This window comes from Truncatella angustata (assembly GCF_020726525.1).
Source record: "Truncatella angustata strain MPI-SDFR-AT-0073 chromosome Unknown BKA67scaffold_3, whole genome shotgun sequence".
Lineage (NCBI taxonomy): Eukaryota > Fungi > Ascomycota > Sordariomycetes > Amphisphaeriales > Sporocadaceae > Truncatella > Truncatella angustata.
In genome coordinates, this window is record NW_025763383.1 from 3,798,929 (window position 1) to 3,813,045 (window position 14,117).

Below are 14,117 nucleotides of genomic sequence, written 5' to 3' on the forward strand. Positions count from 1 at the left end.
ACAATCTGGTACACTCCCGTGATTATCCCTTAAGTACGACATCCTTTGCTGACTACGCTGTATCGCATGAGCTGGTTCCATCATCATTGGGGAGAGCACACTCAGAAGAAGCAGCAGAGCTTGCGACTCTTGCGCTTCTTCTGGACGGCGACTTGTGCTTCTTGGACCATCTTCCTTGCCGCCACTTGTTTTTGAAGGAACTCCTCATGTAGCTGCAAAACCATGCGCCTTCCAAGAAAGGGAGTAAGTATGTCCACAGTAGATCTTGTGTCTCTATCATTAGGCGAGACTGCGAGATCCGCACCATGGCTGATGAGCAAACTCGAGAGCTCGTACAGAGTTCTCTTTTCCAAGACCAAGTGTCCACCTCTAACAGCATCCAAGAATGTACACCAGACAGAGTTGTAAGTCTTCTCTATAGCGGGCCTGTACAATTCGACTACGTATCGCTCGTTAGGGTCGGCACCGGCGTTGAGGAGAAGACTTATACAACGCATGGACATCACGTTGCTCAGGTTGTCCTTAGTAAGATGTAGCGCAAAGAATAACGCGGGGTTATCATCGTCATCATCGTCGTCGTCGTCGTCATCATTGTCATTGTCATCAACATCTTCCGAAATGGGTGTGACCAGTAGCGGTGCAAACTTAAGCTTTGATTCGAGGTAAGAACAACAGCCAATCCCGGCAGCCATCCCTAGAAAATATCGAGACCGAGGCTTCAAACGGAGTACGCTGCGGGCAGTATTCTCTGTTTCCTCCGCTGCAACGAGCAGCTTTTCTAACTCAGTTTCAGAGTCGGAAGTGTCCAGATAAATGGCGGCGAACAGGAACATATGGCGCCAATCGAATTGTGTGTTGCGAAAAGTTTGCCGAACCTCGTTACGGGTGTACTTGGAAGGGATTGTCTGATTTGAAATCAAGATGGCTTTACATGCAGTCAGTGAAGGGCTCTCGTCGCTAAGATGCTGTGTAAACAAGTTCTGAATGTTCTGGTAGTCACGTAGGAAGTCACGAACAGTGCGATGGAGAAAGTCCACCTCACCAGTCCAGATGCTGACGATACCGGACAGACCATCCGAGTCGTGTAGCTCAAGAAGACCTCGCGTTCGCCCGTCAAGCCTTCGTTTCAGTTGATCTTGCCGACGATCATCTTCTTCATCCGACATTGATCTGACATTACCCTCTAACGTTAGTACCGGATTGTCCTCCAGGTCATCCATGAAAGAATAGAACGACGCGGGCAGGGGGTGCTTAGCTGTCACAGCAAGGAAGAAGTATCGAGCCATTTGTTTGTGGTACATTGGATCTACGAGCTTGATCAGCACCTTGAAGAACTCTTCTAGGTCTGGCGGGAAACCATCAAGCCGGCGTCGTAGCGTGTTTAGCGAGTCGTGGTGGGTGAGGCCTTTAAGCAATTCGCGCATAACCAAATAGACCCAGAGGAATACTCCTTGAGCTCTGTCGACAACTAATTGAATAAAATCAGAGTACGCAATATTCTGCGTGGCTAGCACTTTGAACTGAGGATGTTTTGTGAAGTGGGTTGTAACATAGCGTTCAATATCACCTCGGGTCAGTTCCTCCAGTTTTAGACGACCAGCGTCGTTTCTGAATTCATCGTCGAATTCTGTCCATGGACGACTGGAGAGGCAAACCTTGACGTTTGGAGAATGTTTTAAGTGTCGGAGAGTGTTTAGTAAGTCGCGATGTGTTCGCCTGCCTTCTTCGAACTCATCCAGACCATCGATGAACAAGCAGAACTTTCTATCCATGTCGCAAGTGACTATCGCGGTATACATGGATAACAATTCATCGAGTTCCCAGGCCTTGTCATCTTGCTCGAAGCGTGATGGGGCAATGACGGCACTACGTGCTACAGTGATGAGATCCTGAGACTGTCGTAGCATCTCAAAGACAATCGAGCGTAGCAAACCTTCTTGTGACTTTTGTAGAGTCGAGCCTGCGTTCCAGAAGTAGAAGTTCGCTGTGACCAATGGTTTATTTTGTGCCCAGGCGCGCAGACACTTTTTAGTCTTTTCGTTGTTGTAGAGGAACTTCATTAAGGTCGATTTGCCGGATCCTGGTTTTCCGGAAATCCAATAAATCCCATTACTTGCTTCGAGCCACTCCTTAAACCTTACCGTTGAGCCGCGGTAGTCCAATGGTGGGTTATCATGCAGGATCCACTCGAAGGTTTCCGAGTAGGCAACTTCAATATTGCGATATCGAGTTGTGCGACTGCTAAAATGCAAAGATTGCAGAAAAGCCTGGTTTGCATTCGTTACCTCAACAAACCCGGCGAGTTGTTTTGTAGCGCTTAATAGCTGGCGTGAGTTTTGTATGCCTGATATGACTTCCTCCGTCAGAAGGTCTGCCTTATCAAGAAGGATGGCTTGACGCAATTGCTCGAAGTTTTGGCGGTTGGCCGAGGTAGAAGCTTCCACCGCCCTCATCACATTGCTTTCCAGAGTTTTCACGTCTCCCTTTTGACTAATATCAAGTTGAGAGTTGGTAATCTCAAGGGCCGAAATCATATTTGCGAGTGCGCCGATTTCATTGCGGGTCTCATGTACTTCTCGACTGGCTACTTTGAGCACTGCTTATAACGCTGGAATAGCTCTGCACATACCTGATAGACATTTGAACATGTCTAGCAATCTGTCTTTGGAGAATTTCGACTTTCTCCGTCAGGTCTTTGATATCGCTTTTGCCCCATACCTCCCCTAGGGCAGCTCTGAAGCTTTTCCACTTCGAGTGACGTCGCCCGGTTTTCATTTTCTCAAGAGCTCCCAAGAGTCGTGCTGTAATTCTTCTACTCTCTTTAACTAATTCCTGCAATTCCATGTTATCGGCATGAGAAGCTTCTAGACGTTTATCATGGTACTCAATGTCTTTCGTGATGGTTCCGATAAACGTGACATTGCCGCTCGCGCCGGTTTCCGCCTTGTATATCTCACGCGCTTCCGTCAATAAAGTCCAGGTGAAATCGACCACTGCAATGACATTGCACGCGACATTTAGTGCAGCGAGTGCTGCTGTCACTTCGGCCATTTTCAATTTTCATGGGCGATCAGAAAAACACGAATGACTTGAGAGACGAGAACGATAACATAACGCCGCGAAATGCTCAGCCTTACACATTGCACATGACAGCTCCATTAAGCCAGGCCGCCAAGCGTGGCTGAGTGGGCGGTTACGCAGCCAATAGGGAATTGGCGCCCACGAGATTAGGTCAAGACTGAAAGAAATGACAAGAAAAGAGGGTTCTTCGTGGCCCATCATCAACAGCCATGTAGATGAGTATCTGCGGATTGAAGCCGTATCTAATGGAACAGCACGAGCAATCAATTCGATTTTCCGTCCAAGTTACGATCATAGCTTCTCATGGCTCTGGCTGTTTTGCAACAAGTGCTCCCACTCGATCGTGATAGCTACCGTGATTTAATCGTTGCTTTGATCATCACCATCGTGAACGTAAAGTTCTCTGCTCGAGAACGGTAGGGAAGTAGTGCCATTGAAAGCGATTCGCTCTAGGGATCCCTGGCTTCGTCTACGTCAGAAACATATTCTCCAGAACGGATTCTGTAGTACCGATCTTGCTCAAGATGGCCGATTTTGGGATATAGGCAAAGTAGCCGACGAAGTCCACCTGACGCTGCTTGAAGATTGCGCAGGTCTTCCATCAGCGTCGGGAACAATACGGGCGGTTCGTCCGGCCCAAGGCGAACACATGAGAGATACATGTCCGCAAGCATAAAATCGAGAGACAGGTGAGGATGTACTGACAATAAAGGCACGCTCAAGGACTCCTCCCCGAGTAGGTGGTGGATCACGGATCCTGTAGACGCGGTTGCTGTACCATCTTCGGCAGTCTTGACAAGAACGCCATCCCGCTCCACTACCCAATTGGTGATGTCGCTTCGTCTGAGGAAATCAACGGCCATATTCCAGCTTTCCTTGTCTGCTGCATCTCCACTCTCAAATACTTTCAGTGAGCTCCAGTTACTGTGTGGTTTCACCTGTGTAAGTTCGGCGAACAGATGACTATATGCCGTGTTGCGCTCCATCCATAAGTCAGCCATGTCTATATTTTTCATAGCTTTCTGGTCCTGTAGGATCTCGTTGGAAGGCCGGGGTGTGAGCTGGACAAATAGCCTATCAAGCCTTGGCAAGTTTGAAAGTAGCGCATGTACGTGCGATGCAAGGGGAAAGACAGCGATATAGTTGAAGTCCACGATGCTTGGAGGAAGCAGGGCTTGATTGTTAGGATATTCCCCGGTTCCCAAGAGAGCGCTGAGCATCGAGGGCGGCTGTCGTAGGAAGAACTCGTATGTTTGGTAAGCACGAATTGAAGAGCCTTCGTTGAGCAATATTGAAGTCCATGGGCGGATCGTGAATAGAGGACTGGCAGGTGGTGCCGGAGGTGGACAGTATCGACGGCGCCCAGCCTTTGGCAGTGCAATTGACGCTCTATCCATAGCGAGCTTCAGATCTACATGTTGACGATTTGCCGTCTCTTCTGTGGTTGAGGAGATGGCGCCCACATCGCTTTTGATAATGGGATGTGACTGTGACGGGCCCGGTTCGTCAAAGCCCGGGCTCTTCGAGGCGTGTTCCTTTTTATCGTGAGTTGACTTTGCCAATGATAAGATATGGTACGGAACATCGAATGACCATGCGTCAGTAAGAAACAACATTCGATTCATGAGAGCTGCAAGCGTGGCAGGTGGCGCAATAATTGTAAATCGCAGAGGGTCAATCACGGAGAAGAGCTGATCCCAGAGCCACTCCAGGTCGCCTGATTGTATCTGATGATGAAGTTGGCTGTCGTCCACGTCATCGGCAGTAAAATCTACCATCATAGTGAACGTGGTAACGTAGTGATCCAGGTCATTGTCTAGCATGAATTGAAGCATGGAAATTGGGCGAAGATTGAAGAGTTTGAGCGAAGTCATGTGAGGACGCCAGATGACGTTGCGAAACAGGCGAGGCAGGAGCATCGCACGCCAGCGTTTGCTGACACATGACGATGACTTCAGATCTGCCGTGAACGACAAGTGAGAGCCATGGTCTACAGTGTTGGGCTCCTGGTCTTGATTCCTCCGAAGAATGCCTTTATGAGGTTGTTCGTGCAGCGTAAGTTCTGAGGGCGCTGGACCATCTAGGTAGTCGAAGACCTGAGCAAGAATCTCGGGAGGAAGATCTGATATGTCAACGGAGCTCGCCATTGTGAGGAGAACTTGATGAACTCCACAGGCAATCTCGGAGCGGATACTAGAGGCAACTGTGACCTTTGACGCAAGCTGAACGTACAGAACTACACTGAGGATGATTTCGACGAGTTTGGATGATGGGTACTGTACATACGGAGTAACTTAACCTAAGTGGTCGTAGGATTAAGGTGACGTTGTTTGTTGCCTGTGCTCAGATTGGCAGTTAGGTTGGACTAGTCTAGCAGCAGATAGCGGGGTGTGCAAGTTCGGTGCACGTCTACGCCGCCAACTTTGTACTGAAAAGACGGGTCTGATTGTAATCGTTCCTGCAAATCTGGCGCCTATCTACACAGTGCTGCAGACATTGGATTTGGACCCGAATATATCACTAATAGAACTAACATCTGGAGATGTTGTTCGTTCAGGGCCCCTATGCGGGCATTGCCACCGATAGAACGACTGCATTCTGGCTCAGCACCACCTAAATTGGTCGCGACACTGGAAAGCAAACCATGTCTCTTGAAGACAAGCCCACGCCAGCTAGGAGCCTTCAGTCGCCATTAAAAAGCTTGTTCGTGCAGAGAGACCTGCTTGAAATTGGTATGAGCAAATCACCAGGGCTAGATAATTCTTTGTATGTCGCGCAGACTGGTTTGTCAGCACAATTTGGGCGATGGTCTTGTCGTAAAGGGGCCTTGAGGTACTAAGACAAATAGCTATATATGAGCAGTGAAACGGCCAATTCAGTATGGTGCAACAGAGACACGACACTGTTTGGTCAGTAGATCCATAACCCTATTCAAAAATTAGCTGCAGCTTCCCTCCTCATACCCACCCATAAAGAAAAGGACACACCGAAGAGATGAACATGCTCAAGGAGAAGATCAGCCTTATAAAAACCCACCGACTATAGAAAATTTGAGATCTGGTTGGCTAAGCAGTTCGCAATCAGCAAACATAGCGTTGGAGATATCCTCACTGGCATATGTCCAGCCCCTGCACCTGATATGGAAAGAAAGGGATAAAAGATTCAACGTCATCAGGCGTGGGGGTCATATTTTCATAATTACGACTGGGTATGATTCCTAAGCCATCGCGGCTGCCTACTATGATGAGCAAGTCGTGACTCAATTGTGGGAATATCAAAGTGTGTAATTGAGCAAGTGGGATCACAAGCCTTGAACTAACTAGTGCAGAACTCTATGTGAACAGGCTTCATACCGTGATGTATTGAGGAAAAAGAAGAAGAATATTGAAGCGTTACATAAGAGAGGATCACGGGCACCGCATACGCCTCAACATTAACGTTGTGAGAGCACACCGTAATCGAGCTGTAAGAACAGCGTTCAAGAAATGAGCTGAAGAATTCCGGAAAATGAACTATGATAAGAAGATGCTAGTCGTCTAGTTATGTTTTATTGTCATTATTCAGCTATACAACAACAGTGAAACGATAAATTACTTCTCTATGTTTTCAATTTTCGCAACGTAGTATCTGAAGTCTCTCACCGTAACCACTGGTATAAGAGTGTACTCAACCATTTTAGTTTCTTTCTTGAAGATAAGGAACTATTAGTGACCATCGCCGAGAAAAAGAGATTTCGTTCAACCATAGGCTGCTTGTATGAGAAGAGACGCATGGTTTGTAATAGGTTTGGCTAGCACTGGTGTCGAACTGGGCAGCCATTCAACCATCTCACCTGCTTCAAGCACCTGTAAATCTTACTCTAATTTCAGAGTTCGCAGATAATACTGGAACTCCAAAATTCCCGTACAATTACCAATGGAATAGTGTTCTTGAATGCATGTGGTGGCGAATATTCAGCATTTCGGTGAAGCTCCAAGCCGCCATGCTGGCATTTGACCTCTGCTAATTCTTGCTGTTGGAACAGGAACAACATCCTCATATCACGATGTTGGGCAGGTAATTTCGAGTGAACGAGCATCGTCCCGTTCCTACTTCCGAAATAGTGTATCGTTCCAGATAGTGAAAAGAGACCAACCACGCAACTCCACTACTGTTGACATTCTTGGGCAGTCTCTCCTGGCGATCTAACAGAACGAAGCACTCTCGCAACTCATTTGAGTAATATCAAAAATCATTCAGTATACGAGGACACGTCGCTTTCAAGCGAACAATACCAATCCGCGTTCGATACTCATGCGCTGTGCCAGATGGCAACCGCAATACTGCCTGCTCCACACATATATGCGATAATGACCTCGATATACGATGTAAGCCGGAAAGATTGATACAGAGCGTAGAGTGATTGGCAGAGAAGCGTACATCAGACTATGGGTGGGATAATCCATTGGTGGGACTGCACATTCTCATTTGAGCACTGAGCACTGAGCACTGAAACAAGGACATCAGTGAGCGCTGGCCCGTGGGCAGATCGCCCGCGGGTTCCTGGCATTCAGCACAGCCCCAGCCCCGCAGCCAAGAACCTGAAAGCTGGAATTCAGGGCACGTCCTCGATGCCCCAATCAGCTTCAGAACATTAAGCTGACCTTAATCTCCCTCAGGCACATGTTCACTTTCTCAATCTGACTCTATTGCCATTTACAAGTATCAATACACAATGCCCGAAAAGTCCAAGCCCCCTCCTAATGAGTCTGTCACATACAGCTCCGGTTCTCCCGACGGACCGCCAGATCTAAGGATACTGCACTACAATGATGTTTACCACGTGGATTCGTCCTCAGCTGAGCCCGTTGGCGGTGTCGCCAGGTTCATGACCTTGGTCAAACACTATCGTGATGATCCTAAATGGACAGGTCAATCAGATCTGGTTACCCTGTTTTCTGGCGATGCTTACAATCCAAGTTTGGAAAGTTCAATAACCAAGGGTACGTTCGCAACAGTCGCTACATGCCCGAGGCGGTGGGCTCCGCCAAGTCTATTGGGCTCTTTGATACCAACGTCGCTACAACTCCAAGCTTCTGGACTCTGGACAATCAACCACTAACGGGCGACACAGGTTCTCACATGGTACCTCTGCTCAATAATATTGGTACCGATGCAGCCGCACTTGGAGTATGTTTTAAGTCGCGTTATTCTATCATACATGTACTGACCACGTGCAGAATCATGACCTTGACTTTGGTGTCCGCCAATTTAAGCATTTGGCAGGAAAGTGCAAATTCCCCTGGCTGATCGCCAATGTCCTGGATCCTGCGTTGGGAAAGGACGTACCGATTGGTAACGCAAAAAGAACGCACATGATCACATCTTCCAATGGTATCAAGATTGGTCTTATTGGACTTGGCGAGCGTGAATGGCTTGCAACCATTAATAGTCTTCCGCCAAACCTGATATATAGATCTGCGAGCGAAACAGCGAAGGAACTTGTCCCCAAGCTAAGAGAGGAAGGCGCCGAAATCATCATCGCGGTCACTCACATGCGTGAACCGAATGACAATAAGCTTGCTGAGCAAACCGATGGAATCATCGACATTATCCTGGGCGGCCACGACCACTATTACAACCACAGTTTCATCAAGGGTACTCATGTCTTACGGTCAGGGTACGTGATGTTAAAGTTGATAGATCAACACCATGACTGACGATAATGGACAGAACCGACTTCAAGCAGCTCTCATACATTGAAGCCAGACGCCAGAAGCACGACTTAAAGAAATGGGATTTTGACATTATTCGGCGGGATATTACGTCTGCGATCCCTCAACATGAAGAGACTGTCAAGGTGGTCGACGATTTGACTGCCAGTCTCAAGTCGAAACTTCAGAAATCAATTGGGTTCACAATTGCCCCGTTGGATGCTCGCTTCAGGACAGTGCGGACCAAGGAAAGCAATCTTGCCAATTGGGTATGCGATATCATGCGCCACCATTACTACGGTGATTGTTGTATCATGGCTTCTGGAACAGTCAGAGGTGACCAGATCTATCCACCTGGCCCAATCTTACTGAAGGATATCATGAACTGTTTCCCTTTTGAGGACCCTGTCGTCGTGATCAATGTCACTGGCCAAGCCATATGGGATGCTCTTGAGAACGGAGTATCGCAATACCCTGCACTTGAGGGACGATTCCCCCAAGTTTCAAACATCAAGTTTACGTTCGACGGCAGGAAACCGACTGGGTCCAGAATATTGAAGGCCACAATTGGGGACGAAACCATTGATATGGAGAGAAAATATCGTCTGGTCACCCGTGGGTACATGGGTAGAGGCAAGGACGGCTTCGAATCGCTCTTGATAGAGTCGGAAGGTGGCAAGGCTGAAGAAGTTGTGTCGGAAGAGAACGGCATTCTGATCTCCATGATGTTGCGACAGTACTTCATATCTCTGCGCGTCATGGGCCAGTGGAAAAACTGGGGCAATGCCATGAACAGGCATTGGAAAGAGGTTTCCAAAAAGGTCAGCACAAACCATCCGACCATCCAACCTACGCCACATGCGACCCCCACCACTCCTTCGGCAACCAAGGGCCACGATTGGGACAGCTGGAGTCCTCAGAACATTCGATCTCGTCGCGCAAGCGTGATGCGTCGGGAAGCAGAGACCGATAGTGAGGATGACGAAGACGTTGCTGCTGAAGAGGACGTAGAGAAATTGGACAAAGAGTTACAGATTATGCGGAGGGTATTTAGCAAGTGGGCACGTCGCGCTGGTGTGGAGTGTCAAGCAGGCGACGCACTGCTCGAAGGCGAGTTTGAAGTCGACTGGACGCAGGCGATCTCGCCCAAGATCGAGGGTCGTATCACTCAAGTTGGAGGCGAGCCTCCAAAGTAACCCACTACACGACCTGAAAGAAAAAAGCTTTGGCTGATGCAAAATAGACTAGCAAGAGTAGATGAGCGAATGAATAAGATCATTTCATATCAAGCTAACAACTTGTCGCACAGATGAAGACCGCTCTCGCTCTGAATTGCCTGAAGGGCTCATTCAATCATATATCAACACTCATGATCATACATCGTCTCCATATGAGCACTTTCTTAGACTTGGCTCCCTTGCTGTCTCGGTACGGGTCTGTCCAATTCGATCTCTTGACTGGAAGGTTCTTTCCCGGCACCTCCATGCTGTGCCGGTGTTTTCCGCTTCCGGAAACAAATGTAGACGCCCACGAGGACCAGAATCAGTATTCCAACCAAGGTCGACCCGACCCCGATCCCAGCTGCTGCGCTGGTACCAAGCCCGCCGGTCGGATCCCCGGAGAGTGCCATCTCTGTTGGCATTGATGCGGTCGAGGTTTGGTGCTCATTACTCACCGTCAAAGTAGTGCCGACGTCCTGTGCAGCCACGGCTGTGGATGACATCAAGCGGTCCGAGGGTCCTTTGATACTGATTTCCGACGTGGAGCTTGGAGAGGACGAATAAAAGCTCGCGGACCAAGTCGGCTCGCTTGGGTCAGTGAGAAGGCCTGTACTTGGAGCGACCACCGTGGGCGATGTGATCTCCGCGATATAGAGACTCGTGAATGGGTTCGTTCTCCGATGTACGTATTGTTGGCCAGACGACTGCGGAACACTCCTCACTGCAAAACCTGGCGACACAGCCGATGTAATTACGCTTCTGTCTCGTGGGTCTCTATCAATAACTACAATAATGCACAAGGCGCCCTCGACCTGGCACGGCTGCCAAACAGTCCAACCTGTGTTAGAATCTTTAACGATTCGCAATCAGTTTGGGAGGTCTTCTCTAGAAAACTGGAATGGAAGACGTACTCGTTACGATTGTGGTGGAGTTAACGAGCCCGTCTAGCCAATGCATCACCAAAACAACATCGACGACGCCTCTCTGGTCCTGCCAGACAATCGGGACGACAGACCCTGATGTGACATGATTCCGAAAGTCCGATGCGTACAGAAGCCTGATGGCCTGGACATGCCAGCTCAACAGGGCCAGAGCACAAGTCCATACTGAAAATCTAACAAGTGGCCAGGCAGCCATCTTAATTCGAGAACAAAAAGAAAAAGGTGGCTTCTCACAGACAATTTCGCCAAGCACGATCCAGCATAACAGTCAACGCGGGGGCCGTCGGTCCCAACTCTTGTATGTACAAGGTGGGTAGGACATGCCATGCACCTATCTGCTGCAAACATGGTAGGCCCGTTTTGCTGGTACGACCCACGCCGTGAAAGAGACTTGAGGCAGAAATGTGGTACCTGTGCGACCATGGCATGTGGCCAGCCTGTTTGAGCATCGTTGCATGTTGTTTCAAGCGGCCAATTGGGAATTTCGCATACGCCGTCTCAGCCCGCGCGCGGAGTGTATCTTTAGTCATACAAGGTCTCGGGTTGCGTCGCGTCACAATCCCAGCTCGAACGTTTTCGATGACGCTGTCCAGTGACGCGTCACAACAGAGTCCAGTGCCACCAAATATACCAGTAAAAGGTAGGTATGGGAAAGTCAGTCCCTTGAAGCAGTTTGGTGTGATGCCCACCGAGGGTGACTACCTGCTGCAGTCGGACGACTTGTACAACATCCACTGGCTCGAGGGTAGGTTTTGCGCCCGAATGGCCGATCACACGATTATGTATTGCCTGCGCAAGGCAGCAACGGCTAGCAGCTGTTATGTATCCTTATGCACGTGGAATATGTTTGCTATCCATGAGGATCGCCGCAACATTCATCCCTCCATTGGGGAACATGGGTTCTTTGAAATGCATATCACACCACTATCAGTGGCTCATAGCTGCTCAGGAAAGCAGCCTTTAGTAACAAATCGCCCAGATATGGCTCTGCAAATGAGAATGATTCAAAGCTCATCCTGATGGTTAAGCCGGTGATCAAGATATTACTTGCCAGGGCAAAGTAACGTAGACCCGCAGCAAAAGAAAAAAGAAGAAGTTGATGCTCATTTAATTGACATGCTCACTAGTTGATCATATTAGTCTAATTGGACGCAAATGAAAGCAACAAAAACACCATGGGCAGATACCGCCAAGAAAAAAGGAGTCGGGGGTTCCCAAAAGCAGGAGTGAATCAATGTCAAACAAAACTTTTGCGGATATCTCTTTACCACATTTCCTATCATAACGTGTCGTCAAATCTGTGCTGTTCTCTCAAAAGCCAGTGGATGGGTAGCTCTATAGCTTCTCGCCGTTGCTGTGATCCTCTACTTCGCAGAAGGCTTTGAAAGTGATAAACTCATCATCTTCACCACCCTCAGACTCCAACACCAGTTCGGCAGTAGCACCAACGAAATAAACCCACCCCTCCTTGATCTCCTTGACTGTAGGACCGACAGAGATCTTGCCTTTTCCGTTGGTACAAATAACAATGCTCGGACCGTCAATGGGGTCGAAAGTAGCTTTGGAGCCACCGCCATGGAGGACAGTTCGCACGACGCTGAACTCATCGATAGGAGGGTCGTAAAGAGTAGTTTGTGAGCTGGAACTGTAAGCTGTGCGGTTGAGCACTGCGTAAGGATAGTCCTTGGGTTCCATCTTTTGCTCCTCAATGGGTGCATAGTCATAGGTTAACAGGTCGACCAGGGTCTGAACATCCTTGAACTTGGGGGTGAAACCGGCGCGGATGACGTTGTCGCTTGCGGCCATGCACTCGATGATATCGCCAGAAACATAGGCATGGATGTCATCTGCCTTGAGGAACATGGCCTCACCAGGCTTCATCGTGACGTAGTTGAGGAAGAACAAGACGAAGAGACCGATGTCGCCAGGAAACTGCTTGTTCAAACGAGTGACGAGCTCAGAGAGTGTTGTGCCGCTTGTAGCCTCGACACCACCATCGGCGAACTCGGCACCCTTGGCTTCGGCATCAGCGACCAGTTTGTTTGCGGCAGATGCAACATCATCTGAGGATGACTTCATGAGAGCGCCGAACGTTGATTGAAGTGCCCGCTTGTTTTGAGTGGTCGACTCTGACGAATCGTCTGTCTCTTGGCCACGAACAGTTGCTATGAAAGATTTGGCTGCATCCTCTCCAACTAGCTCCCTCAAGGCAGGGACCGCTGACAAGAAGTGTGCAATCTCACCCAGAGGACGGAAGCCACAGAGGCCCTCGAAATCAGTGACGGCGATGGTCATTTCGGGTTTGTGGTTGTCATCAGGGTAGTTCTTGGGGTCCTTGGCGTGGAGCTGCTCGGCCACCTTCTTGTTTGGATGGGCTTGAATGGACAATGCCTTGTTGATGGAGAGAACCTTGAACAGGAATGGCAGCTTGGCTCCGTACTTGGCCTTGACAGAGGGAGAAATCAATCCGGAGTTGACATCAATCATGTCAATAAGTGTTCGGCCAGTCTCGAGGTCCTTGGAAGGGTTGGAAGGATGGGTGCCCATCCATAGCTGTCCAGCATGTAAGCATTGCATCAATGACAGCTACGAACCGAGATCAGAAATGATGGATGCGCAACATACTTCGGCGTAGGGCTTGTCTGATTGTATGCTAAAGCCATCAGAAGGAGTAGCAGCGGCATACTTGGCTGCCGCTGAATCTGAACCGATCTTGCCCCATTCGTAAGAATTGACACCGCACTGGAGGCGGAACAAAGGAACTTGCACCATGCTGATCAGTTTGGAGGAAGGACTGAGGATATGTCTGTAAGTAGAAACCAGGGTAGGAACCACGGTTTTATGTGAATCCAGAAGGCTTCCAACCAAGTGTATTCTATGCCACGTCGTTGGCTGTTCGGTGATGGTTGCTGAGATTGGGGTGATGGTTAATAGCCCCGCCAAAAAAAGACAACCCCGCCATGAAAGTTCACGTTGCGACGTTGTGACGCCTCCCCTGAACGACCTCGCCTCAAACCCCTCCAAGCATCAAAAACACCCCGCCAGCCTGCCTCGCCTGCCAGCCCGCCAACAAAAGCTCTGGCCATCTCGTATCAATCTGCCGCCGCCCATCTTGCAAACCACCGCCTTCCATTTCGGCGCACAGCTTCGGTTCTCAACGCGACTCGGAGCCGTCGTACAAC

At 49.1% G+C, this 14,117-nt stretch overlaps 6 protein-coding genes across 6 annotated transcripts; 2 read left to right on the top strand and 4 right to left on the bottom strand.

Moving 5' to 3' along the window:
• Positions 1-101: 101 nt before the first annotated feature.
• Positions 102-3,051, bottom strand: BKA67DRAFT_534994 (uncharacterized protein; the record flags this gene model as incomplete). Its single annotated transcript, XM_046099947.1, has 2 exons — positions 102-2,580; positions 2,630-3,051. 2 exons carry the CDS (start codon positions 3,049-3,051, stop codon positions 102-104), a joined length of 2,901 nt encoding a protein of 966 aa, XP_045960362.1.
• Positions 3,052-3,246: 195 nt separating this feature from the next.
• On the bottom strand, positions 3,247-5,407 carry BKA67DRAFT_255487 (uncharacterized protein). Its single transcript, XM_046095780.1, has 2 exons — positions 3,787-5,407; positions 3,247-3,544 (listed from the first exon to the last, which is right to left on the bottom strand). The coding sequence occupies exons 1-2, from the start codon at positions 5,226-5,228 to the stop codon at positions 3,442-3,444; spliced, it is 1,545 nt and encodes a 514-aa protein (XP_045960363.1). The 5' UTR covers positions 5,229-5,407; the 3' UTR covers positions 3,247-3,441.
• A 2,282-nt stretch (positions 5,408-7,689) lies between these two features.
• BKA67DRAFT_622516 (flagellar associated protein) lies at positions 7,690-10,063 on the top strand. Its single transcript, XM_046105499.1, has 4 exons — positions 7,690-8,063; positions 8,195-8,250; positions 8,301-8,740; positions 8,794-10,063. The coding sequence occupies exons 1-4, from the start codon at positions 7,796-7,798 to the stop codon at positions 9,968-9,970; spliced, it is 1,941 nt and encodes a 646-aa protein (XP_045960364.1). The 5' UTR covers positions 7,690-7,795; the 3' UTR covers positions 9,971-10,063.
• Positions 10,064-10,176: 113 nt separating this feature from the next.
• On the bottom strand, positions 10,177-11,131 carry BKA67DRAFT_657985 (uncharacterized protein; the record flags this gene model as incomplete). Its single annotated transcript, XM_046107202.1, has 2 exons — positions 10,177-10,844; positions 10,906-11,131. 2 exons carry the CDS (start codon positions 11,129-11,131, stop codon positions 10,177-10,179), a joined length of 894 nt encoding a protein of 297 aa, XP_045960365.1.
• Positions 11,132-11,234: 103 nt separating this feature from the next.
• Positions 11,235-12,113, top strand: BKA67DRAFT_255501 (uncharacterized protein). Its single transcript, XM_046095781.1, has one exon. It carries the CDS (start codon positions 11,338-11,340, stop codon positions 11,953-11,955), a length of 618 nt encoding a protein of 205 aa, XP_045960366.1. The 5' UTR covers positions 11,235-11,337; the 3' UTR covers positions 11,956-12,113.
• Positions 12,114-12,270: 157 nt separating this feature from the next.
• BKA67DRAFT_515372 (mannose-6-phosphate isomerase) lies at positions 12,271-13,707 on the bottom strand (the record flags this gene model as incomplete). Its single annotated transcript, XM_046097722.1, has 2 exons — positions 12,271-13,488; positions 13,561-13,707. The coding sequence occupies 2 exons, from the start codon at positions 13,705-13,707 to the stop codon at positions 12,271-12,273; spliced, it is 1,365 nt and encodes a 454-aa protein (XP_045960367.1).
• Between the last annotated feature and the right edge of the window lie 410 nt (positions 13,708-14,117).

Bases quoted from the DNA above. Each gene is read 5' to 3' on its own strand.
- BKA67DRAFT_255487 (XM_046095780.1), bottom strand. From the start codon at position 5,228: ATGGCGAGCTCCGTTGACATATCAGATCTTCCTCCCGAGATTCTTGCT. The intron at 3,545-3,786 runs GTCAGTACATCC...ACGTAGACGAAG, and splicing joins TCCTTGAGCGTGCCTTTATT to CCAGGGATCCCTAGAGCGAA.
- BKA67DRAFT_622516 (XM_046105499.1), top strand. From the start codon at position 7,796: ATGCCCGAAAAGTCCAAGCCCCCTCCTAATGAGTCTGTCACATACAGC. The intron at 8,251-8,300 runs GTATGTTTTAAG...GACCACGTGCAG, and splicing joins CCGATGCAGCCGCACTTGGA to AATCATGACCTTGACTTTGG. The intron at 8,741-8,793 runs GTACGTGATGTT...GATAATGGACAG, and splicing joins ACTCATGTCTTACGGTCAGG to AACCGACTTCAAGCAGCTCT.
- BKA67DRAFT_255501 (XM_046095781.1), top strand. From the start codon at position 11,338: ATGTGGTACCTGTGCGACCATGGCATGTGGCCAGCCTGTTTGAGCATC.